Raw genomic sequence first — 26,953 nt, forward strand, 5'->3', positions numbered from 1 at the left:
CCAGTGTCCCCCAGGTACCCAGTGCCACCTCAGCGCATCCCCTGTGTCACCCCAGTGTCACCCCAGTGTCACCCCAGTGCCCCCCAGCCCCCGGGTCCCGTCCACCCAGTCCCCCCCATTCCCCAGGTCCCAGTGCCACCCCAGCACATCCCCAGTGCCACCCCAGTGCCAACCCAGTGCCACCCCAGCACATCCCCAGTGCCACCCCAGTGCCACCCCAGTGCCACCCCAGTGCCACCCCAGTGTCCCCCGGGTACCCAGTGCCACCCCAGTGCCACCCCAGCGTCCCCCGGGTACCCAGTGCTCTGAGGGCACCAGCGGGACCCCCCAGCCCCAACCCTGTGTTTCCCCGCCCTCCCCAGGGTGCTGAAGCACTCGGTGGACGCCACGTACGAGAACCAGGGCCCGAGCCCCGGGTACCGCATGGAGATGTCCATCTTCTACGTGGTCTACTTCGTGGTGTTCCCCTTCTTCTTCGTCAACATCTTCGTGGCCTTGATCATCATCACCTTCCAGGAGCAGGGCGACAAGATGATGGAGGAGTACAGCCTGGAGAAGAACGAGGTGCTGCGGTGCCGGGGGGCGCGGGAGGGGGGTGGACCTAGGGCGGGTGACACACATCGCGCGTGGCCGTCACCCGTCAGGGCGGGTGACACCCCGTCTGGGGCAGGGGTGGGGCAGTGACGTCCGCGTCCATATTGGGGTGGGTGACACCTCTGTGTCCCTGCTGGGGCTGGTACCCCTCCAATGGGGGTGACACCCCTGTGTGTGACCCCATTGTGTCATACTGGGGCATATGGGGTCAGTGACACCCCCTGTGTCATATTGTCAGTGACCCCCCGTGTGTGACCCCCCATGCATATTGGGGTCAGGACACCCCCTGTGTGACCCCCGTGTGTCCATATTGGGGTCAGTGACACCCCCTGTGTGTGACCCCATTGTGTCCATATTGGGGACCCCCAGTGTGACCCCCCGTGTCCATATTGGGGTCAGTGACACCCCCATGTGTCCCTCCCCAATGGGGTCAGTGACCCCCATGATATTGGGGTCAGTAACATGTGTGACCCCCCATAGTGGGGTCAGTGACACCCCCATGTGACCCCCCATGTCCATATTGGGGTCAGTGACCCCCCATGTGTGACCCCATTGTGTCCACATTGGGGTCAGTGACACCCCCATGTGTGACCCCATTGTGTCCATATTGGGGTCAGTGACACCCCCATGTGTGACCCCCGTGTCCCCAATGGGGTCAGTGACACCCCCCCTGTGTCCATATTGGGGTCAGTGACACCCCCTGTGTGTGACCCCCCCATGTCCATATTGGGGTCAGTGACACCCCCCGTGTGTGACCCCCGTGTCCATATTGGGGTCAGTGACACCCCCATGTGTGACCCCATTGTGTCCATATTGGGGTCAGTGACACCCCCATGTGTGACCCCCCATGTCCATACTGGGGTCAGTGACACCCCCCATGTGTGACCCCATTGTGTCCATACTGGGGTCAGTGACACCCCCACCTTTGTGACCCCCCCGTGTCCCCAATGAGGTTTATGACACCCCCCATGTGTGACCCCCACACACAACTGGGGTCAGTGACACCCCCCAATGGGGTCAGTGACCCCCCGTGTCCATACTGGGGTCAGTGACACCCCCCATGTGTGACCCCATTGTGTCCATATTGGAGTCAGTGACCCCCCCGTGTCCCCAATGGGGTCGGTGACCCCCCCCGTGCCCCCCCCATCCGCAGAGAGCCTGCATCGACTTTGCCATCAGCGCCAAGCCCCTGACGCGGCACATGCCCCAGAACCGCCAGAGCTTCCAGTACCGCATGTGGCAGTTCGTGGTGTCCCCTCCCTTCGAGTACACCATCATGGCCATGATCGCCCTCAACACCATCGTGCTCATGATGAAGGTGGGCAGGGACAGCGCCGGGGAGGGGGCTGGGGGCACCCCCAGGGGTTGTTGTCACCTTCCCCCCCACCCTGAGCCCCCCCAGGTCCGTCTGGTCTGGGGTCTGTCCTGCTCTGTGTCCTGGACCTGTTCCGGGGCCCGGTTTTGTCCTGCAGCTCTGGGGGTTGTCCCTGTGTCCTCAAAAGCGCCCCTGGGGTCTCCTGTCCCACCAGGACCTGTCCCTGTCCCCCCCAGATCCGTCTGGTCCTGGTGTCTGTCCTGCTCTGTGTCCTGGAGCCATTCCTGGAGCTCAGCTTTGTCCTGCAGCTCTGTCCCCCCACCCAGGACCTGTCCCTGTCCCCCCCAGGTCCGTCTGATCCTGGGCTCTGTCCTGCTCTGTGTCCCGGACCTGTTCCTGGACCTGGTTTTGTCCTGCAGCTCTGGGGATTGTCCCTGTGTCCTCAAAAGCGCCCCTGGGGTCTCCTGTCCCCCCAGAACCTGTTCCTGTGTCCCCAGAAGCGCCCCTGGGATCTCCTGTCCCCCCAGGACCTGTCCCTGTCCCCCTCAGGTCCATCTGGTCCTGGCGTCTGTCCTGCTCTGTCCCCTCTCTGCCCTGGAGCCATTCCTGGAGCTCAGCTTTGTCCTGCAGCTCTGTCCCCCCACCCAGGAGCTGTCCCCGTCCCCGCCAGGAGCACCCCTGGGATCCAGGAAACTCCCCCGACCCATCCCTGTCCCCCGTGTCCCCCTGTCCCCCGTGTCCCCACCGTCGCTCCCGCGCTGTCCCCGCAGTTCTATGACGCCTCCGACACCTACGAGAACGTGCTCAAGATGTTCAACAACGTCTTCACCTCCCTCTTCTCCCTCGAGTGTCTCCTCAAGATCATGGCCTTCGGCGTCCTGGTACGGCTGGGGGGACCCCCGGAGCACCCTGGGGACACACGGCGGGTGACATCAGGGAACCCCAGCAGTGTTGGGGATCCCAAGAACCTCGGGAGACCCCAAAACCTCAAGGGACCCCAAAGACCTTAGGAGGCCCCAAGACTTCAGGGGACCTCAGGAATGTTGGGGACACCAAGGACCTCATGGGACGAACACCCCAGATCTGTCGCCGGTCATTCTGGGTGCAGGGGATCCATGCCGAGATTTACGGGGTGACCCCAAGATCAGGGACCCCCACATCCTCCCCCCCTTTCCCCCAGAATTACTTCCGCGACGCCTGGAACATCTTCGACTTCGTCACGGTGCTGGGCAGCATCACCGACATCCTGGTGACGGAATTCGGGGTAGGCGGGCACCTCCACCGCCCCTCCCCTGCCCTGACCCCGTTTTTGGGGTCCCCTTTATCCTCTTCACCCCTTTTTTTTTTTTTTTTTTTTCCCCCCCCCGTGTGTTTCCCCCAGAACAACTTCATCAACCTGAGCTTCCTGCGGCTGTTCCGCGCCGCGCGCCTCATCAAGCTCCTGCGCCAGGGCTACACCATCCGCATCCTGCTCTGGACCTTCGTGCAGTCCTTCAAGGTGAGACCCCCCACCCTCCCCCCCCAGAACACCCCAAAAAATGTCACCCCCACCCCCCCAAAATTGCCACCCCCGGCCCGTGACCACCCGCGCCGTGCCCCCAGGCCCTGCCCTACGTGTGCCTGCTCATCGCCATGCTCTTCTTCATCTACGCCATCATCGGGATGCAGGTGAGACCCCCGTGGAGCAGGTGAGACCCCCCCCAGGTGCAGGTGGCACCCCCAGGTGCAGGTGGCACCCCCAGCCCCCACCTGAGGTGCCATGGACCCCCCCCCCCGCCCAGGTGTTCGGGAACATCGGCATCGAGGAGGAGGATGATGAATCGGCCATCACCCAGCACAACAACTTCCGCACCTTCTTCCAGGCGCTGATGCTGCTCTTCAGGTGAGCCTGGGGGGACACCTGGGCGGCCACTGCCACCCCGGTGTCACCTGGGTACCCAGTGCCACCCCAGTGTCACCTCGGTACCCAGTGCCACCCCGGTGTCACCTGGTGTAATCCCAGTGCCACCCCGGTGTCACCTGGTGTAATCCCCGTGTCACCTGGTGTAATCCCAGTGCCACCCCAGTGTCACCTGCTGTAATCCCAGTGCCACCCTGCTGTAATTCCTGTGCCACCCCAGTGTCACCTGGGTACCCAGTGCCACCCCAGTGTCACCTGCTGTAATCCCAGTGCCACCCTGGTGTAATTCCTGTGCCACCCCGGTGTCACCTGGTGTAATCCCAGTGCCACCCCGGTGTCACCTGGTGTAATCCCAGTGCCACCCTGGTGTAATCCCAGTGCCACCCCGGTGTCACCTGGGTACCCAGTGCCACCCTGGTGTAATTCCTGTGCCACCCCAGTGTCACCTGGTGTAATCCCAGTGCCACCCCAGTGTCACCTGGTGTAACCCAGTGCCACCCCGGTGTCACCTGGTGTAATCCCAGTGCCACCCCGGTGTCACCTGGTGTAATCCCAGTGTCACCCTGGTGTCACCTGGTGTAATCCCAGTGCCACCCCAGCGTCACCTGGTGTAATCCCAGTGCCACCCTGGTGTAATCCCAGTGCCACCCCGGTGTCACCTGGGTACCCAGTGCCACCCTGGTGTAATTCCTGTGCCACCCCAGTGTCACCTGGTGTAATCCCAGTGCCACCCCAGTGTCACCTGGGTACCCAGTGCCACCCCGGTGTCACCTGGTGTAATCCCAGTGCCACCCCAGTGTCACCTGGGTACCCAGTGCCACCCCACCACACCCCGTGGCCGAGTCCCAGCGCCCCACTGGTGCCCCCCTGTCTGTGCCACCCGCCCCCGTGCCCGTGTCACCCGGTGTCCCCTGTCCCCAGGAGCGCCACCGGGGAGGCGTGGCACGAGATCATGCTGTCGTGCCTCAGCGGGAAGCCGTGTGACGAGAACTCGGGCATCAAGGAGGACGAGTGCGGCAACGAGTTCGCCTACTTCTACTTCGTGTCCTTCATCTTCCTCTGCTCCTTCCTGGTCAGCCCCCCGGGGGGGTGGTCCCCAGGGTGTCCCCAGAATGCCCCCCAAAACTGTTCCCAAAATGCCCACAAAGTGCCACCAAACTGTCCCCAAACTGGGCCTCCAAGCCAAGCCCAAACTGACCCCAAAGTGTCCCCAAAGTGTCCTCAAAACATCCCCAGAGTGTCCCCAAACTGGGCCTCCAAGCAGCCCCAAAGCCACACCCAAACTGACCCAAAAATGTCCCCAAAGTGCCACCAAAGTGTCCCTAAAACATCCCCAGAGTGTCCCCAAACTGTGCCTCCAAGCAGCCCCAAAGCCACGCCCAAACTGACCCCAAAGTGTCCCCAAAGTGCCACCAAAGTGTCCCCAAAACATCCCCAGAGTGTCCCCAAACTGTCCCCAAACTGGGCCTCCAAGCAACGCCCAAGCAGCGCCCAAAGTGACCCCAAAATGTCCCCAAAGCGCCACCAAAGTGTCCCCAAACCCCCCCGCAGATGCTGAACCTGTTCGTGGCCGTGATCATGGACAACTTCGAGTACCTGACCCGCGACTCCTCCATCCTGGGCCCGCACCACCTGGACGAGTACGTGCGGGTGTGGGCCGAGTACGACCCGGCCGCATGGTAAGGGACAGCCGGGGGGGGGGACAGGGACACAAATGGGGGGCACAGGGACACCCCCGGGGGGATAGGGACACAAATGGGGGGCACAGGGACACCCCCGGATCCTGAATGGGGGACAGGGACACAATTGGGGGGACAGGGACACAACTGGGGGGACAGGGACACCCCAGATCCCAAATGGGGGACAGGGACACCCCCTGAGAGGACAGGGACACCCTCGGATCCTGAATGGGGGACAGGGACACAACTGGGGGGACAGGGACACCCCTGGGGGCACAGGGACACAATTGGGGGGACAGGGACACCCCAGACCCCGAATGGGGGACAGGGACACAATTGGGGGGAGAGGGACACAACTGGGGGGACAGGGACACAATTGGGGGGACAGGGACACCCCAGATCCCGAATGGGGGACAGGGACACAATTGGGGGGAGAGGGACACAACTGGGGGGACAGGGACACAACTGAGGGGACAGGGACACAATTGGGGGGACAGGGACACCCCAGATCCCAAATGGGGGACAGGGACACCCCCAGATCCTGAATGGGGGACAGGGACACAATTGGGGGGGGACAGGGACACCCCCAGATCCCGAATGGGGGACAGGGACACCCCCGGGGGGACAGGGACACAACTGGGGGGACAGGGACACAATTGGGGGGACAGGGACACCCTCAGACCCCGAATGGGGGACAGGGACACCCCCAGAGGGGACAGGGACACCCCCAGACCCCGAATGGGGGACAGGGACACAACTGGGGGGACAGGGACACAATTGGGGGGACAGGGACACCCCCAAACCCCCCCCTGCCCATCTGAGTGGGTGTCCCCCGACTGGGTTGGGGGGGGTGGGGGTCCCATCCCCCACTAACGCACCCCCCCTCCCCCGGCCTGGAGGGGTCTTGGGGGGGTCTCAGCTTTAGGGGGGGGTCCCCCGATTTTTGGGGGGGGGGTGTTTAACCCCCCCACTAACCTGTGTCTCTTGCAGCGGGTGCATCCACTACAGGGATGTACAGTTTGGGGGGGGGGTCCCGGTTTTTTGGGGGGGTGTCCCGCTTTAGGATGGGGGTCTCAGCTTTGGGGGGGTGTCCCAGTTTTTGGGGGGTCCCAGCACCCCCACTAACGTGTGTCTCTTGCAGCGGGCGCATCCATTACCGGGACATGTACAGTTTGGGGAGGGGTGTCCCGCTTTGGGGGGGGGTGTCCCGCTTTGGGGGGGGGTGTCCCGCTTTAGGGGGGGGTCCCGATTTTTGGGGGTCTCAGCCCCCCACTAACGTGTGTCTCTTGCAGCGGGCGCATCCACTACCGGGACATGTACAGTTTGTTGCGCGTGATCTCCCCCTGGGGCTGGGCAAGAAATGCCCCCATAGGGTGGCCTGCAAGGTTCGCCCCCCCCCCAAAAAAAAAATAAATAAACCCCCCCCTCAAAAAAACCCCCCCCGGGGCTGGAATGCGCTTCCCGGCGCCGGATATACATCATATATATGCCATAAATATATATATCATGTATATGGTCACACAGCCCCCTTGGCATGGAGACCCCCAGCTTCCCGCGGCCCCCCCGGCATGGGGCCCCCCCCCCTCCCCAACCCCCAAAACCCCCCAACCCCCCCAAAGCAGCGCGGGTGGGGCCGGAAGGGGAAATTCTGCGGTTTTTGGTTTTTGGTCGTTGGTTGAATTGTTCTGGTTTGGTTATTAATTATTAATATTTATTTCCTTTATTAATTTTATTTTTTATGAATTATTATGCGTTACGTTGTTGTTAATTATTAATATTGATTTCCTTTATTAATTTTATTTTTTATGAATTATTATTCGTGACGTTATTGTTATTCCATACTATCTGCTATCATTTCGTTTTTTATTATTTGGTTGCATATGATTTTATTTTTAAATTTTTTTTTTCAGCATTATTTTTATTTGTTATTATTTACCAATTAACAATTCAACATTAATAAATTATTTCTCGTTATCTATTTGCTTTTCCATTTTTTTAAATTATGCCATTCTTTTTTTTAATTTCCAATTTGATTTCTTTTTTTTATTGTTTGTTTGATTGCTTACTTTTAAATTCCCAATTCCCAACTTAATTTCTTTCTTTTTTTCCTTTTTAATTCCAATTTATTTCCTTTTTTTATATTTGAGGGGGGTTTAATTACCAATTTAATTACTTTTAAATGTCCAATTTAATTTCTTTTTTTTATTATTTCCAATTTAATTTTTTTTAAATTTCCAATTTAATTTTTTTATTATAATTTCCAATTTCTTTTTTTATTATTTCCAATTTAATTTCTTTTTTTATTGCTTCCAATTTCTTTTTTTTAATTATTTCCAATTAAATTTTTTTAATTATTATTATTATTTCCAATTTAATTTTCTTAAAATTTCCAATTATTTCCAATTTAATTTTTTAAAAATTTCCAATTTAATTTCTTTTTTTTTATTATTATTATTCCCAATTTAATTTTCTTTTAAATTTCCAATTTTTTAAAATTATTTCCAATTTAATTTTTTTTAATTTCCAATTTCATTCCTTTTTTATTATCATTATTTCCAATTTAATTTTTTTAAATTTCCAATTATTTCCAATTTAATTTTTTTTTAATTTCCAATTTAATTACTTTTTAAAATTATTTCCAATTTAATTTCTTTTTTTTATTACTTCCAATTTCTTTTTTTTTATTATTTCCAATTTAATTCCTTTTTGTTATTATTATTCCCAATTTAATTTTTTTTAATTTCCAATTTTTTTTATTATTTCCAATTTAATTTTCTAAAATTATTTCCAATTTCTTTTTTTTTAATTATTTCCAATTCCTTTTTTTCTTATTTCCAATTTAATTTTTTTATTATTTCCAATTTCTTTCTTTTCTTATTTCCAATTTAATTTTTCTTAATTTCCAATTTAATTTTTTTATTACTTCCAATTTCATTTTTCTTATCATTATTTCCAATTTCTTTTTTTTAATTATTTCCAATTTAATTCCTTTTTGTTATTATTATTTCCAATTTAATTTCTCTTAATTTCCAATTTAATTTTTTTCATTACTTCCAATCTCTTTTTTTTTTATTATTACTTCCACTTTAATTTTCCTTATCATCATTCCCCATTTCTTTTTAATTATTTCCAATTTAATTTTTTATTATTTCCACTTTCATTTCCTTTTCATTACTAACATCACCCCCAATCTAATTTTTTTTTTTTTATTTCCCGCCTCGACATCTTTCACAAACTCCTCATTCCATATTTCCCCCAACTCCACTTTTACCACCTCTTTAATTTTTATTAATTTTCCCCTTCCATTTCACATTTTAATCCCGTTTCATTTAAATATTTTAAACCCCCCCCACCCCAAATTTTTTTTTTTTTTTTTTAGAATTTCTCCTCCTCCTCCTGCTCGGTGCCCCCCCCGCCCCCCGGGCCGCGTTAACCCCCCCCCGGTGTGTCCCCCCCCCTCTCTCGCCCCCAGGGGCCGCCTGACCCTCGCCGACATGTACGAAATGCTGCGGCACATGTCGCCGCCGCTGGGGCTGGGCACCAGCTGCCCCCCCCGCGTGGCCTATAAGGTAGAATAACCCCCGCAGGTGCCCCCCCCCCGGCCCCATTTTGGGCGAATTTGGGGTTTTTTTTGGGTTTTTTTTTTTTTTTGTGGTGTTTTTTTTTCCTCCCTCCTGCGGCCGCCGAGCGCTGCTGAGCCCCCTGGATGGGCTGGGTAAGATGCGCCCCCCCACACACACCCCCAAAAAACCAACCCAAGAGGGGTTTGGGGGTCACCCACATGTGGGGTTCATCCCCCCACCCTCAAAGGATCCCCCAAGATTTCCTTGGGGGTCTCCAGGAAGGGAGCAATGGGACCCCCCCAGCCCCAAATTGGGGGGTCCTGGAAGGGACCAATGAGACCCCCCCAGCCCCAAATTGGGGGGTCCTGAAAGGGATCAATGAGACCCCCTGGAAGGGACCAATGAGACCCCCCCAGCCCCAAATTGGGGGGTCCTGGAAGGGATCAATGAGACCCCCGGGGGGAAGGACAATGGGACCCCCCAGCCCCAAATTGGGGGTCCTGAAAGGGATCAATGAGACCCCTGGGGGCCACCGTGAGACCCCAAATTGGGGGGTCCTGGAAGGGACCAATGGGACCCCCCCAGCCCCAAATTGGGGGGTCCTGGAAGGGATCAATGAGACCCCCCCTGGAAGGGACCAATGGGACCCCCCCAGCCCCAAATTGGGGGGTCCTGAAAGGGATCAATGAGACCCCCCCCCCAAATTGGGGGGTCCTGGAAGGGACCAATGGGACCCCCCCAGCCCCAAATTGGTTGGAGGGAATGAGACCCCCTGGAAGGGGACCAATGAGACCCCCGCCCCAAATGGGGGTCGAAAGGGATCAATGGGACCCCCCAGCCCCAAATTGGGGGTCCTGGGGGACCAATGAGCACCAAGGGATGACCAATGAGACCCCCCCAGCCCCAAATTGGGGGGTCCTGGAAGGGACCAATGGGACCCCCCCAGCCCCAAATTGGGGGGTCCTGGAAGGGATCAATGAGACCCCCCCAGCCCCAAATTGGGGACCAATGAGACCCCCCAAGCCCCAAATTGGTGGGGGTCCTGGAAGGGACCAATGAGACCCCCCAGCCCCAAATTTGGGGTCCCTTGCCCCCATATCCGGGGCCACCCCATTTTTAGGGACTCCCCCCCCCCGCCCCTCCCAGTCCCACCCCCTCCCCCCTCAGTGAGCCCCCCCCCCCCCCGCCCCCCCCGGCTGCTGCACGGCCCCCGCCCCTCCCCCTCCCCCCCTCCCCCCCAACCGCGGGGGCTCCGCAGCTGCATCGTGGGGTGGGGGAGGGGCGGTCCTGCATCTTGAGGGGGGGGTCGGGGTGGGGGGTGTCGGGCATGGAGGGGGAGGGGAAGGATCCGTGCCTCAGTTTCCCCGGCATCGCTCGCTCTGCACCCCCCGCCCCTCCCCCCCCCGCGGGGCTGCATGGGGGGGGGGGTTGGGGAGGGGGGAGGGGCGGCTGTTTTTGTGGGGTGGGGGGGGGGGTGCTGATGGGGAGGGGGCGCCTGGCAAAATCATCCCCCGCACGTGTGTGTCTGACCCCCCCATCCCCAAAAAATGCCGGATTGCATCAAAAAAACCCCAAAAAAAAATCCCCGGAATGGGACTGGGAATGAACCCCCCCCCTCCCCCCCCCGCTGCATGAGCCGCATGCGCCGCCCCCCCCCCAAAAAAAATAATTTTGGGGGTCCCGCTTGGCCGTGTCCCCCAAAAAAAAAATACATGGGGAGAAGGCGGGAGGCCGGGGGGGGGAGGGGTTTGGGTGGGGGGAAGGGGGGTCGTGCCTCAGTTTCCCCGCCCGCTGGGCGGGGCAGCCCCCGCCTTCTCGCCAGCCCCTCCCCCTCGGGATGGGGGGGGTTGGGGGGTGGTGCCGGCTGACCCCGCCCCCCCCTTCCCCCCAAATTTGGGGTCTCCCCCCCTCCCCCGCAGCGGCTGCTCCGCATGGACCTGCCCGTGGCCGATGACAACACGGTGCACTTCAACTCCACCCTGATGGCCCTGATCCGAACGGCCCTGGACATCAAGATCGCCAAAGGCACGGACAGGGGACACCGGGGACAGCAGGGGGACATGGGGGGACAGGGGGGTATGGGGGGACAGGGGGACACCGGGGGGACAGGGGGACATGGGGGGACAGGGGACACCGGGGGGACAGGGGGATATGAGGGGACAGGGGGACACCGGGGGACAGGGGACCCGGACAGCGGGACATGGGGGGACAGGGGGGGGGGGGGACAGGGGGGTATGGGGAGACATGAGGACATTGGGGATATGGGGATATGGGGGACAGGGGGACAGCGGGGACAGCAGGGGGACACCGGGGACAGCAGGAGGACAGGGGGACATGGGGGGACATGAGGACCTTGGGGATACGGGGACATGGGGGGGGGACAGGGGAACAGCGGGGGGACAGGGGGACATGGGGGGAGGCACGGAACAGCAGGGGATATGGGGGACAGGGGACGTAGAGGACAGGGGGGGGACATGGGGGGGGAGGGACATGGGGGAGGGGACACCAGGGACAGCGTTAACAGGGGGCTGGGGGATATGGAGGGCACGGACAGCGGGGATATGGGGGGAGGGGGACAGCAGGGGGACATGGGGACAGTGTGGGGACAGGGGGACGGTGGGGGGGATGGAGGGGACAGGGGGACATGGGGGATATGGGGCACAGGGGGACATGGGGACAGCGTGGGGACAGGGGGATATGGGGGGACATGAGGACATTGGGGATACGGGGACAGGGGGACAGTGTGGGGACAGGGGGACATGGGGGGGACAGCGGGGGGATGGAGGGGACAGGGGGACACGGGGGGACACGGGGGGACAGGAGACATGGACAGCATAAAGGGACACGAGGACATGGGGGACACCGGGGGGACACGGCCACCGCACGGGGGACGCGTGGACAAAAGGGACACGGCAGACAAAGGAACATGGGGGGACACGGAGGGTGTCCCCAAGGGGCTGGGGAGAGGCCGGGGTGTCCCTGAGGACACACAGAGCCACTGGTGTCACCCATGTCACCGCCCCGGTGTCCCCGGTGTCCCCGCAGGCGGGGCCGACAAGCAGCAGATGGACGCGGAGCTGCGCAAGGAGATGATCGCCATCTGGCCCAACCTGTCCCCCAAGAACCTGGACCTGCTCGTCACCCCGCACAAGTGTAAGGGGCCAGCCCGTCCCTGTCCCCTCGCTGTCCCCGCGCTGTCCCCGCGCCGTCCCTGACTGACCCCTGTCCCCGCAGCCACGGACCTGACGGTGGGGAAGATCTACGCGGCCATGATGATCATGGAGTACTACAGGCAGAGCAAGGCCAAGAAGCTGCAGGCCATGCGCGAGGAGCAGGTGGGGACATCAGGGGGGACACAGGGGGGCATTGGGGACATCAGGGGCATGGGGACATCAGGGGACATGGGGACACCGGGGACATCAGGGGACACCGGGGCATTGGGGACACCAGGGACATCGGGGGACATGGGGGGCATTGGGGACATCAGGGGGGACATGGGGACACCAGGGACATCAGGGGACACCGGGGCATTGGGGACATGGGGGATATGGGGACATGGGGACACTGGGGACACGGGGACATCAGGGGACACAGGGGGACATGGGGACACCGGGGGGCATTGGGGACACCAGGGGATATGGGGACATCAGGGGACATGGGGGGATATGGGGACATGGGGGGCATTGGGGACATGCGGGGGACATGGGGACATCAGGGGACATGGGGGGACATGGAGGGACATGGGGGGACATGGAGGGACACTGGGGACATGGGGACAGGCAGAGCAAGGCCAAGAAGCCGCAGGCCGTGCGCGAGGAGCAGGTGGGGACACGGCCGCTGTCCCCTCCCTGTCACCCTGCCCGAGGTGTCCCCGCTGCTGCCTCGCAGCCCCCGAGGGCCCCCCCAGGCTGGCCCTGTGCTCCGCTCTGTCACTGCTGGTGTCCCCGTGTCCCCAAATCCCACTGCTCCCATGTCCCCAATGTCCCCAATGTCCCCACTGCCCCCCCATGTCCCCACTGTCCCCAATGTCCCCACTGTCCCCAATGTCCCCAATGTCCCCACTGCCCCCCCATGTCCCCACTGTCCCCAATGTCCCCAACAGAACCGGACCCCGCTGATGTTCCAGCGCATGGAGCCGCCCTCCCCCACCCAGGAGGGACCCCCGGGACCGGACACAGCGCCCGCGGCGGAGCCGTAAGTGCCACCCTCGTGTCCCCAGTGCCACCCTCGTGTCCCCTGCGGTGTCCCCAGTGCCACCCTCGTGTCCCCAGTGCCACCCTCGTGTCCCCAGTGCCACCCTCGTGTCCCCCGTGTCACCTGCGGTGTCCCCGGTGCCACCCTCGTGTCCCCTGCAGCGTACCCAGTGCCACCTGCAGTGTCCCCAGTGCCACCCTCGCGTCCCCTGTGTGTCCCTGTGTGTCCCTGTTGTCCCCTGTGTGTCCCCTGCGGTGTCCCCTGCGTGTCCCCGGTGTCCTCGCAGTGTCCCCTGTTGTCCCCTGTGTGTCCCTGTTGTCCCCTGTGTGTCCCCTGCGGTGTCCCCTGCGTGTCCCCGGTGTCCTCGCAGTGTCCCCTGTTGTCCCCTGTGTGTCCCTTGTGTGTCCCTGTGTGTCCCCTGCGGTGTCCCCTGCGTGTCCCCGGTGTCCTCGCAGTGTCCCCAAGCGCCGCTGTCCCCGCCAGGGCCGCACGGGACAGCGGGGACCTGAAGGAGAGCCACTCGTGGGTGACGCAGCGCGCCCAGGAGATGTTCCAGAGGACGGGCACTTGGAGCCCCGAGCGGGGCCACCCCGACGATGTCCCCAACAGCCGCCCCAACTCCCAGGTGAGCGCCGGTGTCACCCCCGGGCCACCCCCCGTGTGTCCCCTGAGCGCCGCTCCCCCCGCCGTGCCTCAGTTTCCCCTCGGTTCCCCGCACCCCAACCCCCAAATGAGCACCGGTGCCACCCCGTGTGTGTCCCCAAGTGTCCCCTCATCCCCATGCCCCACCCATGTCCCCAGGGGGGGCTGTCCCAGTGCCACCCCCCTCTTGCCGTGCCTCAGTTTCCCCTCGGTTCTGTCCACCCCAACCCCCAAATGAGCTCCGGTGCCACCCCGTGTGTGTCCCCCGCGTGTCCCCGTGTCCCCGGGGGGGGGTCTGTCCCGCCGTGCCTCAGTTTCCCCGGTGCCCCCCGCAGCTGGTGGAGATGCGGGAGATGCCCAAGGAGCCCTCGGACGGTGACTACGTGCCCATGGAGGGGCACGGCCGCGCCGCCTCCATGCCCCGCCTGCCCGCCGACCCCCAGGTGAGGGAGGGGACGGGAGGGGACAACCCCCGGTGCCAGCCCCGGGCTGGCATCGCCTTCCTCCTCCCCCCCCCCCGCAGCTTTCATGGTGGCCTTGGGGACAGCTGTGTCACCCGGGGGTGTGCAGGGTGGGGCATGAGCATGGCAGCTGGGGGGGGGCGGGGGGGGCTTCTGGGGCGCTTTTTGGGGGGGGGGGGGACGACACACAGGTGGGGACACCCCCAAAGTGTCCCCGTGTCCTCAGCATGTCCGGCTTGGGGACAGGGACGCTCTGGCTGCTCTGCTCATTGCTGCTGCCCCCCCCTCCCCCACCGCCGCTGCTTGGCTGCTCTGCCCCCCCCAACCCCCGAGCCCCTCGGACCCCCCCCCCCACCCCAAAATACCCTCCCGGGACCCCCGGGCCGGGGTCTCAGCGCTCTCTGTCTCTCCTGCGGCTCCGCGGGCACCTCCTGGGCTCGGGCAGCGGAGGAAGGTGCGACCCCGAGGCAATAACCTCAGTGTAGGTACCCCCGAGACCCCCCAATTCCTGACAGAGACCCCCGAGACCCCCAATTCCCTGACAGAGACCCCCGACCCCCCGAGACCCCCCCGACACACCCAGAGCCCCCCAACCCTGCTCGGACCCCCTTCCCCCCGAGGCAATAACCTCAGTGTAGGTACCCCCCGAGACCCCCCCCAGTTCCTGACAGAGGAGACCCCCAATCCCTGACAGAGACCCACCCCACCCTGACAGAAAGACCCCGCACACAGAGCCCACCTCTGAAGTAGCGACCTAACCGACCCCCCAGAGACCCCCTTATCCCTGACAGGGCCCCGAGGACCCCCCAATTCCTGCGCAGAGACCCCCGACCCCCCGAGACCCCCGACACACCCAGCCCCTGCTCCGGACCCCCTTCCCCCGAGGCAGAACCTCAGTGTAGGTACCCCCCGAGACCCCCCAATTCCTGACAGAGACCCCCGACCCCCCGACACACCCAGAGCCCCCCCGGCTGTCCCTGTGTCCCCCCCACACTTTGTCCCCTCTGTGTCACCCGGAGCCAGCGAGGAGCAGCGCCCGTGTCCCCCCCCACTCCCCGACTGTCCCTCTGTCCTTCTGTCCCCCCCAAGCAGCAATTCAATGTTTAGAGCAGCAGGACGGGGGAGGGAGAATCTGTCCTGGGGGGGAGGGGGGGCACACAGTGGGGACCCCACGGTGACAGCGGCGACACCGCGGTGACAACACCGCGTCCCTCCCCGCCCAGCGTCACCCACCGGGGGCGGGCGAGGGGGGACAAATCCGGGGAGGGGACAAATCCGGGGAGGGGACACCGGGGAGGGGACCCTGGGTCCCGCCATCCCCGCTCCCCCCGCGCTGTGTCCCCGGTGCCACCGGGCCGCTGTCGCGCAGACCATCGCGGACTCGAGCCCCATGAAGCGCTCGGCCTCGCTGCTCGGCCGAGCCCGCGGCGTCCGCCTGGACGATTTCAGCCTGGAGCGCGTCCCCCGAGGACGGGCAGCGCCACCACCACCACCACCACCCCCCCCTCCGCCGGGGCCACCGCGGCCACCGCGCCTCCGAGCGCTCCCTCAGCCGCTACACGGACGGCGACACAGGTGCGACCCCCGCCTCATATTGTGGGGGGGGGGCACACATCCCACCACTGCCTTTTCCCCCACCCCGCGTGTCCCCGAGGTGCCTTTGGGTCGCTGGTGTCCCCTCCGCGTCACCCCTGGAGCCTCAAATCGGGGGGGACTGCAAAAACAAAAAAAAAGAGCCAAAAAAAATATCCCAAATTGCAGCTAAAGTCCTCAAAAATTCCACCCCCCCCTCAAAATTCCCCCAAGGATGTCAAACCCTCTCCTCGCCACCAAAAATCGCCTCAAGGGAAACCCCCACCCAAAAAAACCCGTCATTGAGCGCCAAAATCTCCGAGGAGCCCCAAAATATCCAAGCCACACCCCCCCCCAAAAAAAACCAAACAAACAAAACCCAAACCAACCCCAAATTGCCCCAGAACGCCATAAATCCCAAATTTTTTTGATTTTTTTTGGAGATTCCCAAGGACATCCGTACCTCCCCAAACACCCCCCTCCCTCCAAAAATCGCCTCAAGGGGACCCCCCCCAAAAACCCCAAAAATCCCAGGGGTGAGCCCCAAAATCAAAGTCAACCCCCCTCCCCAAAAAACAAAACAAAAAACCCAAAATCTTCGCAGAACTCCTCAAATCCCCAATTTTTTTTGGGGGGGGGAAATTCCCCCTCTCCCAGGGTTGGGCACGGACCTGAGCCTCACCACGCAATCGGGGGGCGACGCCCCCCCCCCAAAAGAGCGGGACCCCGAGCGGGGCCGCCCCAAGGACCGGCGGCACCGGCACCACCACCACCACCACCACCACCACCACCACCACGGGGGGGGCGCGGCCGAGCAGCAGCACCGGGAGCGCTGCGCGCCCCCCCCCGCCGCCGCCGCCCCCCCCCAGGAGTACGGGCGGCCCCGGTCCCGCGACCGCCGCTGGTCCCGCTCGCCCAGCGAGGGCCGGGGGGAGCACGCGGGACCCCCCCGCCAGGTGGGTGCGCCCCCCGCTCCGATCCCCCCTCTCCGCCTCTAACACCCCCCCTTCCCATTATTTGGGGGGGGGGGGCACCAAGGGCTGCACCCCCGGTGGATTCAACCAATTCAACCAAAGACCCCCCCCCCCCAAAAAAAAATCCCCCGAAATGGGGAGGGAACGGTGCGAGCTCTCCAAACCCCCCCCCCTCCCCAAAACATCTCTGAGGGACTTTTTGGGTGAGGGGGGGGGCGTCCCAGTTACACCAGCAGAGCCCCCCGCTCTGCCCGGGGGGGGGAGTCCAGTCTCCTCACCCCCCCCCAAAAAATTTGGGGGTCCACTGACCAACTTGGGGGGGGGTCCAGTGCCCAACTTGGGGGGGGTCCAACCTCCCCCTCCTCGGGGGTCCAGCCGCCCCCCCAAGGAACGGCACCACCCAATGGGAAGCCGTTTTGGGGGGGGGGCGGCGGCGACGCTTCGAGACCCCTCCCAATGCGTCCCCCCCTCCTTGCTCTCAGCCCCTCCCCCCCCCGTGCCCGCACAGAGCCCCCCCCCCTCCCTCGCTTGCCCTTGCCCCCCCATTTTCCATTTTCGGCTGCTTTTTTTTTGTTTTTTTGGGGGGCGGGGGGTCCTGCCTTGATTCACCTCTCTGCTGTTTCCCCATGGCTGTGCTTTGGCTGCGCTGTCACGGCGAGGGGTGGCCCAGGTAAGCGCCTCGGGGCCCCCAAAAAATTTTTGCTCCGGCCCCCCTAAGGCTCCTCCGGCCACCCTGGAAAGTTTGGAACAAAGCTGCCCCCCCCCGCAAAATTCCCAAATTTCCAGAAATCAAGAGTCTCACACACCCCCCTCCCGCCCAAGCTGGGTCTGGGGGCTCCTCCATAGTCCTGGGGGGTGGGGGGGGCACAGAGCCTGTGCTGAGGTTTGGGGGTTCACAGCCCCTCCCCACACACCCTGAAATGGGTCTGGGGTCCTCAGCTCTCCCCCCCCATTCAGAGAACACAGACCCCCCGATGCCTCAATTGGGGGTTGGGGTCCTCACCCCCCATCCCGGCATCGGGGGCTCACGGACCCCCCCCCCAAACTCACAGAACAATTGAGGGGTAACGCCCCCCCCAGGACCCCCAGATTTGGGGTTGTCCCCCCCCCTCTCCGGGGCTGACTCTTCCAAACTTCTCCACCCCCCCCCCCCCCAAACCCCGAGCTTTGCCTTGCGAGCGCTTTTGGGGGGGGACCCAGCGCCCCTCCCCCTCCCCTTTCGTGTCCCTTTTGTCGCCTGCGCTCCCCTTTGTGCCCCCCGCGCCTGCACGGCTCGTGGCTGTGTCCCCCGCCGCGGCTGCGACCCCCCCCGGGTCCCCATTTCCCTTCCTCCTCCCCCCTCTCCATGCTGTCCCCGCGATGTCCCCACGGTGTCCCCCGTGTCCCCCCCCCCGTGTCCCCTCCGCTCCCCTGTGCCCCCCTCTCCGGGTCCCCATTTCCCTTCCTCTCCCCCCTCCATGCTGTCCCCATGCTGTCCCCATGCTGTCCCCACGATGTCCCCGTGTCCCCCCCACCGTGTCCCCCCCCCATGTCCCTTCCACTCCTCTGTGCCCCCCTCCCCCGGTCCCCATTTCCTTCCTTCTCCCCCCTCCATGCTGTCCCCACGGTGTCCCCGTGTCCCCCCACCGTGTCCCCCCATGTCCCCTCCGCTCCCCTGTGTCCCCCTCCCCTGGTCCCCATTTCCCTTCCTCTCCCCCCTCCATGCTGTCCCCACGATGTCCCCACGGTGTCCCCGTGTCCCCCCCCGCCCTCCCGGTGCCACCGCCGCTGTCGCTGTCGCCGCAGGGCAGCAGCTCGGTCAGCGGCAGCCCGGTGCTCTCCACGTCCGGGACCAGCACCCCGCGCCGCACCCGCCGCCAGCTCCCGCCGACCCCCGCCACTCCTCGGCCCCACGTCTCGTACTCGCCCGCCGCCCGCCGCCCCCCGCCCGCCGCGCCGCCCCCGCCGCCCGCGGCCCCGCCGCCCCCGCCGCCCGCCGAGCCCCGCCCCGCCCGCCCCGCCGCCGCCTCGCGCTGGCCCCCCGCGACACCGAGCCGCCGATGCCGCCGGACGGACGCGCCCCCCGCGCCCCCCGCGCCACCGGGACCCCCGGTGGGGGCGGCCCGTCCCCGCCGCGGCCCGGGCGGCGGCTGCCCAACGGGTACTACCCGGGCCACGGCGGCACCGGGAAAGGGCGGCCCGGTCTGCGCGACCCCTACAGCGAGACGGACGATGATTGCTGCTAGCGGCGTGTCGCGACAGGGCGCGCACGGAGCCCGCGTATCGCGACAGCGTGTCGCGGCCAGGGGGGTGGATGTCGCCACCCGCACCGCGCCCCCCGCCCGCTCCCGGGGTTTTGGATGAGTTTTATCATCTGGAGGAGCCGCCGCCGCGGGGGGGGGGGCGGAACCGGGGACCCCCGCACCCCGAGACTCCCCCGGGACCCCCCGAACCCCCCAGCCCGGTCGGGAGGAGCCGCCGGGACGGGAGCGGAGCCTGGGAGGCTCCGGGATGGGCAGCGGGAACACCGGGTACCGTCACCGGGGACGGCGGGAACACCGGGAACCGGCGCCGGGAACACCGGGAACCGGCACTGGGAATACCGGGAACCGGCACCGGGAACGAACACCGGGAACAAGCACCGGCCCCTCCCCGGCCCGAGGCACGGAGGCGGCGGAACCGGGGCCGCCGCCATTGCATGAACCGAGTTACCGAAACCGAGAAATAAAAGATCAAAGATAAAAAAAGGCAAAAAAAAAAAACCAAAAAACCCAAAACCAAACAAAAAAAAAAAAAAAACCAAACCGAACCCGAAAAAAAAAGAAACCAAACCGAAAAATCCCAAACCGGAACCATTAAAAAAAAAAGGAATTTTGGATCGAGCCCGTCTCGCTCCTTCCCGGGACCGCGGTGGGGAGAGGGCGAGGGGGGGGGCACCCCGCGGGCCCGGAGCCCCCCGTGACCCCCCCGGTAACCCCGCGCGGAGCTTCCCGGAACCGGAACCGGGGGGGGTTTCCCGGGTGGTTCCCCCGCCCCCGGTACCGGATATTCCCCTCCCCCCCGGGAAACCGAAGCCGGAAGAGACGGGGGGCGGGGGTCCGAATTTCCCCCCCCCCGATTCAGACCGAGCCCCCCGACCCATCCGAGGACCCCCCGAGCCCCCCCACCCCCAAATTCCCTTTGTTCCTCCCCAAATCCAGCAGCGGTGCCCCCCAAAAAAACTCCCCCCGAGGCAGCGGCTGCACAAAACCCACTTTTATTTCATTAACAAAATAATAATTAAGCACAATTAACGGGGGGGGGCGGCAGGGCCAGCCTGGAACCCCACCGGGAGCCCCGAGAGTCCGTTCGTGTCCGGTTCCGTTCCACCGGGGGCCCGCAGCAGTTTGGGGGATCCCCGTTAATTTCTGTGTGTCCCGGGGGTTCCCCGTTAATGTCCGCGTGTCCCGGGGGGTTCCCCGTTAATTTCTGTGTGTCCCGGGGGTTCCCCGTTAATGTCCGCGTGTCCCGGGGCTTTCCAGAACCGGTTCCGTGTGTCCCGGGGGGATCCCCGTTAATGTCCGTGTGTCCCGGGGGATCCCCGTTAAGTTCCGTGTCGGCTCCCCGGAGGGCTCAGCACGCCCCGACGGCGCGGACCAGGAAACCGAAAGCGGCTGCGGGCGGTCCCGAGCAGCGCCCGGGCGGCCCCGGTGGCACCGGCGGCGCCTCCGCCTCCAACCGCGCCCGTTTGCTCGGTACCGGCCCCCGGCCCGGCCCCGCCGAGCCGCTGCTGCGCCGCTTCTGCCCGGCCCGGGGCGCTCCGGTGGACCGGGGAGGGCCGGGGGCAGCGGGAGGCGGGTCCCGGTTCGCGGGGTCCGGGGCGGGACGGGGACCCGCGGTCAGGGCGGGGTCCCGGTCCCGGTTCGCGGGGCTCGAGGGCTCCGCACTCGGTCGCTCGGGGGGGCATCCCCGGTACCGTTCACTGCGGGGGGCTGCGCTCGGTGGGTTCCGGGGGTCCCCGGTGCAGTCCCTGAGGGGGTTCCCCCATTCTTGCTCGGTCCGGTTCGTCGCTCGGTCCGGCCGCTCCGCGCTCGGTGTGTTCGGGCACCGGGGGTCCCCGTTCGGGTCGCCTCCCGGTACCGGGGTCGCTCCGTCCCTCGCAGCCCCGCTAATCTCCGGTACCGGGCTCGTTCCGTCCCTCGCAGCCCCGCTAATCTCCGGTACCGGGGTCACTCCGTTCCCCGCGGTCCCGCTAATCTCCGGTACCGGGGTCACTCCGTTCCCCGCAGCCCCGCTAATCTCCGGTACCGGGCTCGCTCCGTCCCTCGCAGCCCCGCTAATCTCCGGTACCGGGCTGGCTCCATTCCCCGCGGTCCCGCTAATCTCCGGTACCGGGCTCGCTCCATTCCTCGCGGCCCCGCTAATCTCCGGTACCGGGCTCGCTCCGTTCCTCGCAGCCCCGCTAATCTCCGGTCCCGGGAGGATCCCGGCGGCGGCTCGGGCGCTCAGGTACCGATGTCGTGCGGCGCGGACGAGCAGCGAGAGCTGCAGGCTCCGGTGCAAGCGGAGGCCGCCCCGCCGCACCCGGCACCGGTAAAGCTTCCACACCGACACCGTCAGCAGCCGCTGCGCCTCCTCCATGGCGGCCCCGGCAATGCCCCGGGACGGCCCCGCCGCGCTTCTTGTACCGCCCTGACCCCCCCGGTTCCCCCCACCACCGCATCCGGTCCCGGGACCGCCCCGAGCCCCCCCCCCCGCCACCGCATCCGGCCCCGCCGCGTCTCGGAGGCGCCGGGGACGGAAATGGGTCTGGGGGGGGGGGGCTCGGTGCCCCGGGGAGGGGTCGCGTCCGTCCCCAGCCCCCCCAAAGGATTTGGGGTCTCTGTGAAAATTGGGGGGGGGGGTTCCCCGCTGCCTGAGGTGGGGGCTCCCCGTGGTTTTGTGGGGGTCCCTGTGCCCCCCATATATTTGGGGGGGGGGGGTTTCTGTACTCACCACGTTTGTTTGGGGGAGGGTCCCTGTGCCCCCCCATGTGTTGGGGAGGGGTCCTTGTGCCCCCCCATGATTTTGGGGAGGGGTCCCTGCGCCCCCTCCCGTCTGTTTGAGCGGCTCCTGTGCCCCCCCACCATGAATTTCGGGGGTCCCTGCGCCCCCTCCCCTGGTTTTAGGGGTCCCTGCGCCCCCCGTGTCCTCCTCCCCCACCCGGGGATCCCCTCCCCGCCCCCGCCACTTCCATGCCCATATAAGGCAGCGCTGACGTCACTGGGAAAAGGGGCGGGGCCACGCGCGGGACAAGGCGGGGAAATCCGCTTCCGCATGCCCATATAAGGGCAAAAAGGGGCGGAACCACCCCTGCGAGCCCCCCCCGGGGTTTTTCGCGCCCCCCCCCCAATTTCCCAGCCCCCGGGGCCGTTTTTGGGGGTGCTGGGGCGCGGCTGTTACAAACTCTGTGTTTATTTTCACTATTCACACGCTCCCTCGCGCCCAACAGCAGTTCATGTGCAACCTCCAGCGTCGGGGGGGGGGGGTCCCGGAGTGGGGAGGGGTCCTGGTGGGTCTGGGGGCGCTCCAGAAGGGCCCCTGGGGGGTGTCCGGGATGGGGGGGGCGGGTCTTGGCACTTCATTACACAGGACAGACAGGGCTGGGGGGGGTCCATGCGCCCCCCACCCCCCAAATTCTGTACAGCAACGAGAGGGGAAGGGGGAGAACGAAGAGATGGACCCCGATTTTGGGAGGGGGGCTGGGGGCAGCAGGGAGACCCCTCCCCCGCATTCCTCCGGGAGGAAAAAGGGGAAACTGAGGCACGGGGCAGCGGGAAAAGGAGGCAATTCGGGAAAAACAAATTCTGACTTCACCCAATTCCTGGGAAATTTGGGGCGGGGGGAAATCTGGGAATGCCGGCACGCCCCGCTGGGAGGGGGGAGCCGAAGTTTTGGGGCAATTTTCAGGGTCCCGAGGGGAATTTTAGGAATTCCCCTTGGCTCTCTTGGGGTCCCGGGGACGCTGGCGCGGGTTTTTGAGGGAATATCCCGGGACAAAAAAAATCGGAAAATTGGGAATTTTGAGGGGGCCAGGGACCCCCTCTCCCCCAAAAACCAGGACCGGGGGTCGCACCGAGCCTCCCGCCGCCCCCGCCGCCCCCTCTTCCAGCACGTGGCAAGGCCGGGGGGGTGGTGGTGGTTAAACCCCCGGTGTGTCCCCCGGGGCTCTCCGTGTCCCCCCGTCCCCTCTGTCCCCTCCGTGTCCCCCCCGCCGCTCTCCCGCGCCCGCCGCCCCGCGCGTTCCCCCCGCGCCGCCCCTCACACACGGGCGCCGCCATCTTGCGCCGCTCACGTGACCACGGCGGCCGCGCAGGATCTGAAAACCTCCGCCCGCCGCTCCAAAAACGCCTGTCCGCGGCATTGCCCGCCGGCGGCGCGGGAAGAAACCGATCCCACCGTACCCCGCGAGCGGCACGCGGTGCGCCAGCACCCCGCGCTTTTCCTCCGCGCTCCCCACGCGTTCCCCGCCTCTCCCGCCCGTTAAACTCCGCGGGGTCAGCGGGCGGCGCTGGGTGGATGATTCGGCGCTCGGCTGGTCGCGCAGGCGCGGGCGGCGCGCTCGGCGCTCGGCCGGTCGCGCCTGCCGCACAATGAATGGCCGCTGAGCGCGGCGGCCCCGGGAGCGGCTCCGGCAGCGGCCGCGGCCCCAGCGCAGCGCCCCCGGCCCCCGGTACGGCACCGACCCCCCTGCCCCGCCCCGAGCCCGCCCGCTGCCCCTTGCACCGGCTCCCCGGTGCTCCGCTTCCCTCCCGCACCGGGCCCGGTAACCACCCCCCCCCCCGTTCCCCCGGGCCTGCGGCGCCTCCCGCCCCCCCCCGCGCTGGGGATCCCCCGGTTCTCCCGGGGCGGCGCCGCTGTTGCTGCCGGGAATGGGGGGGCGGGGCTCTGTCCGTGCCCCCTCCGCGCTGTGGGGATTGGGGGTCCCCCCCTCCCCTCCCCCCACTGCGGACCCCCCTGGCTTGGGGGGTTTTGGGACACCCCCCCCCCCAAAAACAAAAAATTTGGGGTCCCCTCGGTGTGACCTCGGAGGGTTCGGGGGTCCCGTCCCTTCCCCTGCTGGGCACGGGGGGCTCCGCTGTCCCCAGGCCAGGGAGGGGGGTCCCTTTGGGTGACCCCCCCCGTGTTTTGGGGTCCCTCTGCTCATCCCCCAACTGGAGGTTCCCCCCCCCTCTCAAATTTGGGGAACCCCCCCCTCAATTTCCCATCTGGGATCTCCCCCAGCCCCCAGGTCACACTCGGGGGTCTCCTTCCCCCAGTTTGGGGAAGTCTCCCCCAAACCCTGCGGCCCCCGGGGAGGGGGGTCCCTGCCCTGCGCCCCCCCCCCAATTCCCTCAGAGCCCCCCTGGCCCTGGTGGGGACCTGGGGGGGGGGTTTGGGGTTGGGGGCTTTGTGGGACCCCTGTCCCTGCTCTGTCCCCCCACAATGTCCCTGCTGTCCCCAGCACCCCATGTGCTGTCCCCACAATGTCCCCAACACCCCCTGTTGCCCCCCATTGTCCCCAACTCCCCCCGTGTGTCCCCAGTGTCCCCAACCTCCCTCAATGTCCCCAACGTCCCCAATGCCCCTCGCTGTCCCCAATGTCCCCAACGCCCCTCAATGTCCCCCAATGCCCCCCACTGTCCCAACACCTCTCAATGTCCCAAACACCCTGGTTGCCCCCCCACTGTCCCCAACTCCTCCCGTGCTGTCCCCACTGTCCCCAGTGTCCCCAACTCTCCCCATGTGCCCCTCATGTGTCCCCAACTCCCCCTGTGCTGTCCCCACTGTCCCCAACTCGCCCCGTGTGTTCCCAATGTCCCCAACTCCCCCTGTGCTGTCCCCACTGTCCCCAACTCCTCCCGTGCTGTCCCCACTGTCCCCACTGTCCCCAATGCCCCCCGTGTGTCCGCAATGTCCCCAACTCCCCCATGTGTCCCCACTGTCCCCACTGTCCCCACTGTCCCCAATGCCCCCCGTTTGATCCCAATGCCCCCCATGTGTTCCCAATGCCCCCGTGTGTCCCCAATGTCCCCAACTCCCCCCGTGTGTCCCTCACTGTCCCCAGTGTCCCCAACTTCCCCCTGTGCTGTCCTCACTGTCCCTAGTGTCCCCAACTCTCCCCATGTGTCCCTCACTGTCCCCAACTCCCCCCGTGTGTCCCCACTGTCCCCAATGTCCCCAACTCCCCCCGTTTGTCCCCAGTGCCCCCCGTGCCCCTCATGTGTCCCCAACTCCCCCCGTGCTGTCCCCAGTGCCCTCCATCTGTCCCCACTGTCCCCACTGTCCCCAACTCCCCCTGTGCTGTCCCCACTGTCCCCAACTCCCCCAGTGTGTCCCCACTGTCCCCACTGTCCCCAACTCCCCCAGTGTGTCCCCAATGTCCCCAGTGTCCCCAACTCGCCCCGTGTGTTCCCAATGTCCCCAACTCCCCCAGTGTGTCCCCAATGTCCCCGCTGTCCCCACTGTCCCCAACTCCCCTAGTGTGTCCCCACTGTCCCCACTGTCCCCAACTCCCCCTGTGCTGTCCCCAGTGCCCTCCATCTGTCCCCACTGTCCCCCACTGTCCCCAACTCCCCCTGTGCTGTCCCCACTGTCCCCAACTCCCCCAGTGTGTCCCCAATGTCCCCAGTGTCCCCAACTCCCCCTGTGCTGTCCCCACTGTCCCCAACTCCCCCAGTGTGTCCCCACTGATGTCCCCACTGTCCCCAACTCGCCCCGTTTCCCCGCCAGGCCCCGCCCGGCGCCCGCCATGGCGCAGACGCTGCAGATGGAGATCCCCAACTTCGGCAACAGCATCCTGGAGTGCCTGAACGAGCAGCGCCTGCAGGGGCTCTTCTGCGACGTCTCCGTGGTGGTCAAGGGCCACGCGTTCAAGGCGCACCGCGCCGTGCTGGCCGCCAGCAGCTCCTACTTCCGAGACCTCTTCCACAGCTCCAAGAGCGCCGTGGTGGAGCTGCCGGCCGCCGTGCAGCCGCAGAGCTTCCAGCAGATCCTCAGCTTCTGCTACACCGGCCGGCTCAGCATGAACGTGGGCGACCAGTTCCTGCTGATGTACACGGCGGGCTTCCTGCAGATCCAGGAGATCATGGAGAAGGGCACCGAGTTCTTCCTCAAGGTCCGTGTTGGGTGCGGGGGGTTCAAGGGGCAGGGGGGAGTGGGCGATGTGAGTCCCGCGGTGCTAGAAGGCTGATTTGTTATTGTATAATATTATATATGTTGTATTATTATATATGTTGTGTTACGTCGTGTTATATCGTGTAATGTCATATCATATAATATCATTATTATATTATATTAATATATAATATATATGTGTAATATAATGGAAGGAGGAAGCGATGAATCTGACTCCCATGTTCTTAGAAGGCTTAGTTATTGTTATATTACATTACATTATATATTTATATATATATATATAATATATAATATATATATATATACTATATATATATAATATATATATTATATATATATATATATATATAATATATAATATATATTATATATATTATATATACAATAATATATATATAATATATATATGTGTAATATAATGGAAGGAGGAAGCGATGAATTTTACTCCATGTTCTTAGAAGGCTTAGTTATTATTATATTACATTACATTTTATATATATATATCTCTAAATAAAATATATAATATATAATATGTAATATGTAATAATATAATATATAATATAATATATAATACATAATATATAATACATAATATATAATACATAATATATAATACATAATATGTAATAATATAATATATAATATATAGAATATATATAATATATAGAATATATAGAATATTTAATTATATATAATTTATATATATGATTATATATAATATCACACATATATATTAATATAGTATAGTAGAGTATGGTATATAGTATAATATAGTATAGTATACTATATTATATTAATATATAGTATATGTGTAACATAATATTTTATATAATTATATATATATATATAAAAAATGTATATATAATGTAATGTAATAATAGTAAATCAACCTTCAGAGGAGTCCCACTCACTCACTCATTGCTCCCTCATCCTGCCCACCCTGCA

At 62.3% G+C, this 26,953-nt stretch overlaps 3 protein-coding genes across 3 annotated transcripts in view; 2 read left to right on the forward strand and 1 right to left on the reverse strand.

Moving 5' to 3' along the window:
- The window catches only part of LOC115916019 (voltage-dependent P/Q-type calcium channel subunit alpha-1A-like), a gene marked incomplete at its 5' end in the record, with an annotated part of 41,535 nt that extends 22,416 nt beyond the window's left edge, over window positions 1–19,119 (forward strand). The window contains 23 exon segments of the mRNA XM_030969726.1: window positions 363–564; window positions 1,748–1,912; window positions 2,680–2,790; window positions 3,090–3,173; window positions 3,291–3,407; window positions 3,512–3,577; window positions 3,691–3,791; window positions 4,731–4,881; window positions 5,361–5,488; window positions 8,961–9,057; window positions 10,971–11,076; window positions 12,097–12,204; window positions 12,286–12,386; window positions 13,154–13,245; window positions 13,729–13,870; window positions 14,223–14,330; window positions 14,794–14,829; window positions 15,718–15,809; window positions 15,811–15,923; window positions 16,578–16,876; window positions 18,680–18,815; window positions 18,818–18,840; window positions 18,928–19,119. Coding sequence (XP_030825586.1) covers window positions 363–564; window positions 1,748–1,912; window positions 2,680–2,790; window positions 3,090–3,173; window positions 3,291–3,407; window positions 3,512–3,577; window positions 3,691–3,791; window positions 4,731–4,881; window positions 5,361–5,488; window positions 8,961–9,057; window positions 10,971–11,076; window positions 12,097–12,204; window positions 12,286–12,386; window positions 13,154–13,245; window positions 13,729–13,870; window positions 14,223–14,330; window positions 14,794–14,829; window positions 15,718–15,809; window positions 15,811–15,923; window positions 16,578–16,876; window positions 18,680–18,815; window positions 18,818–18,840; window positions 18,928–19,119 — 2,770 coding nt within the window.
- Window positions 19,120–20,177: 1,058 nt separating this feature from the next.
- Window positions 20,178–21,534, reverse strand: LOC115916020 (basic salivary proline-rich protein 1-like). The gene has a single exon (XM_030969727.1). It carries the CDS (start codon window positions 21,491–21,493, stop codon window positions 20,486–20,488), a length of 1,008 nt encoding a protein of 335 aa, XP_030825587.1. The 5' UTR covers window positions 21,494–21,534; the 3' UTR covers window positions 20,178–20,485.
- A 1,939-nt stretch (window positions 21,535–23,473) lies between these two features.
- LOC115916021 (nucleus accumbens-associated protein 1-like) lies at window positions 23,474–26,036 on the forward strand (the record flags this gene model as incomplete). Its single annotated transcript, XM_030969728.1, has 2 exons — window positions 23,474–23,564; window positions 25,604–26,036. A coding segment is annotated over exon 2 (414 nt), but the record flags the coding sequence as incomplete, so codon positions are not given.
- Window positions 26,037–26,953: the final 917 nt, after the last annotated feature.

This window comes from Camarhynchus parvulus, unplaced genomic scaffold, assembly GCF_901933205.1.
Source record: "Camarhynchus parvulus unplaced genomic scaffold, STF_HiC, whole genome shotgun sequence".
Lineage (NCBI taxonomy): Eukaryota > Metazoa > Chordata > Aves > Passeriformes > Thraupidae > Camarhynchus > Camarhynchus parvulus.

Bases quoted from the DNA above. Each gene is read 5' to 3' on its own strand.
- LOC115916020 (XM_030969727.1), bottom strand. From the start codon at position 21,493: ATGGAGGAGGCGCAGCGGCTGCTGACGGTGTCGGTGTGGAAGCTTTAC.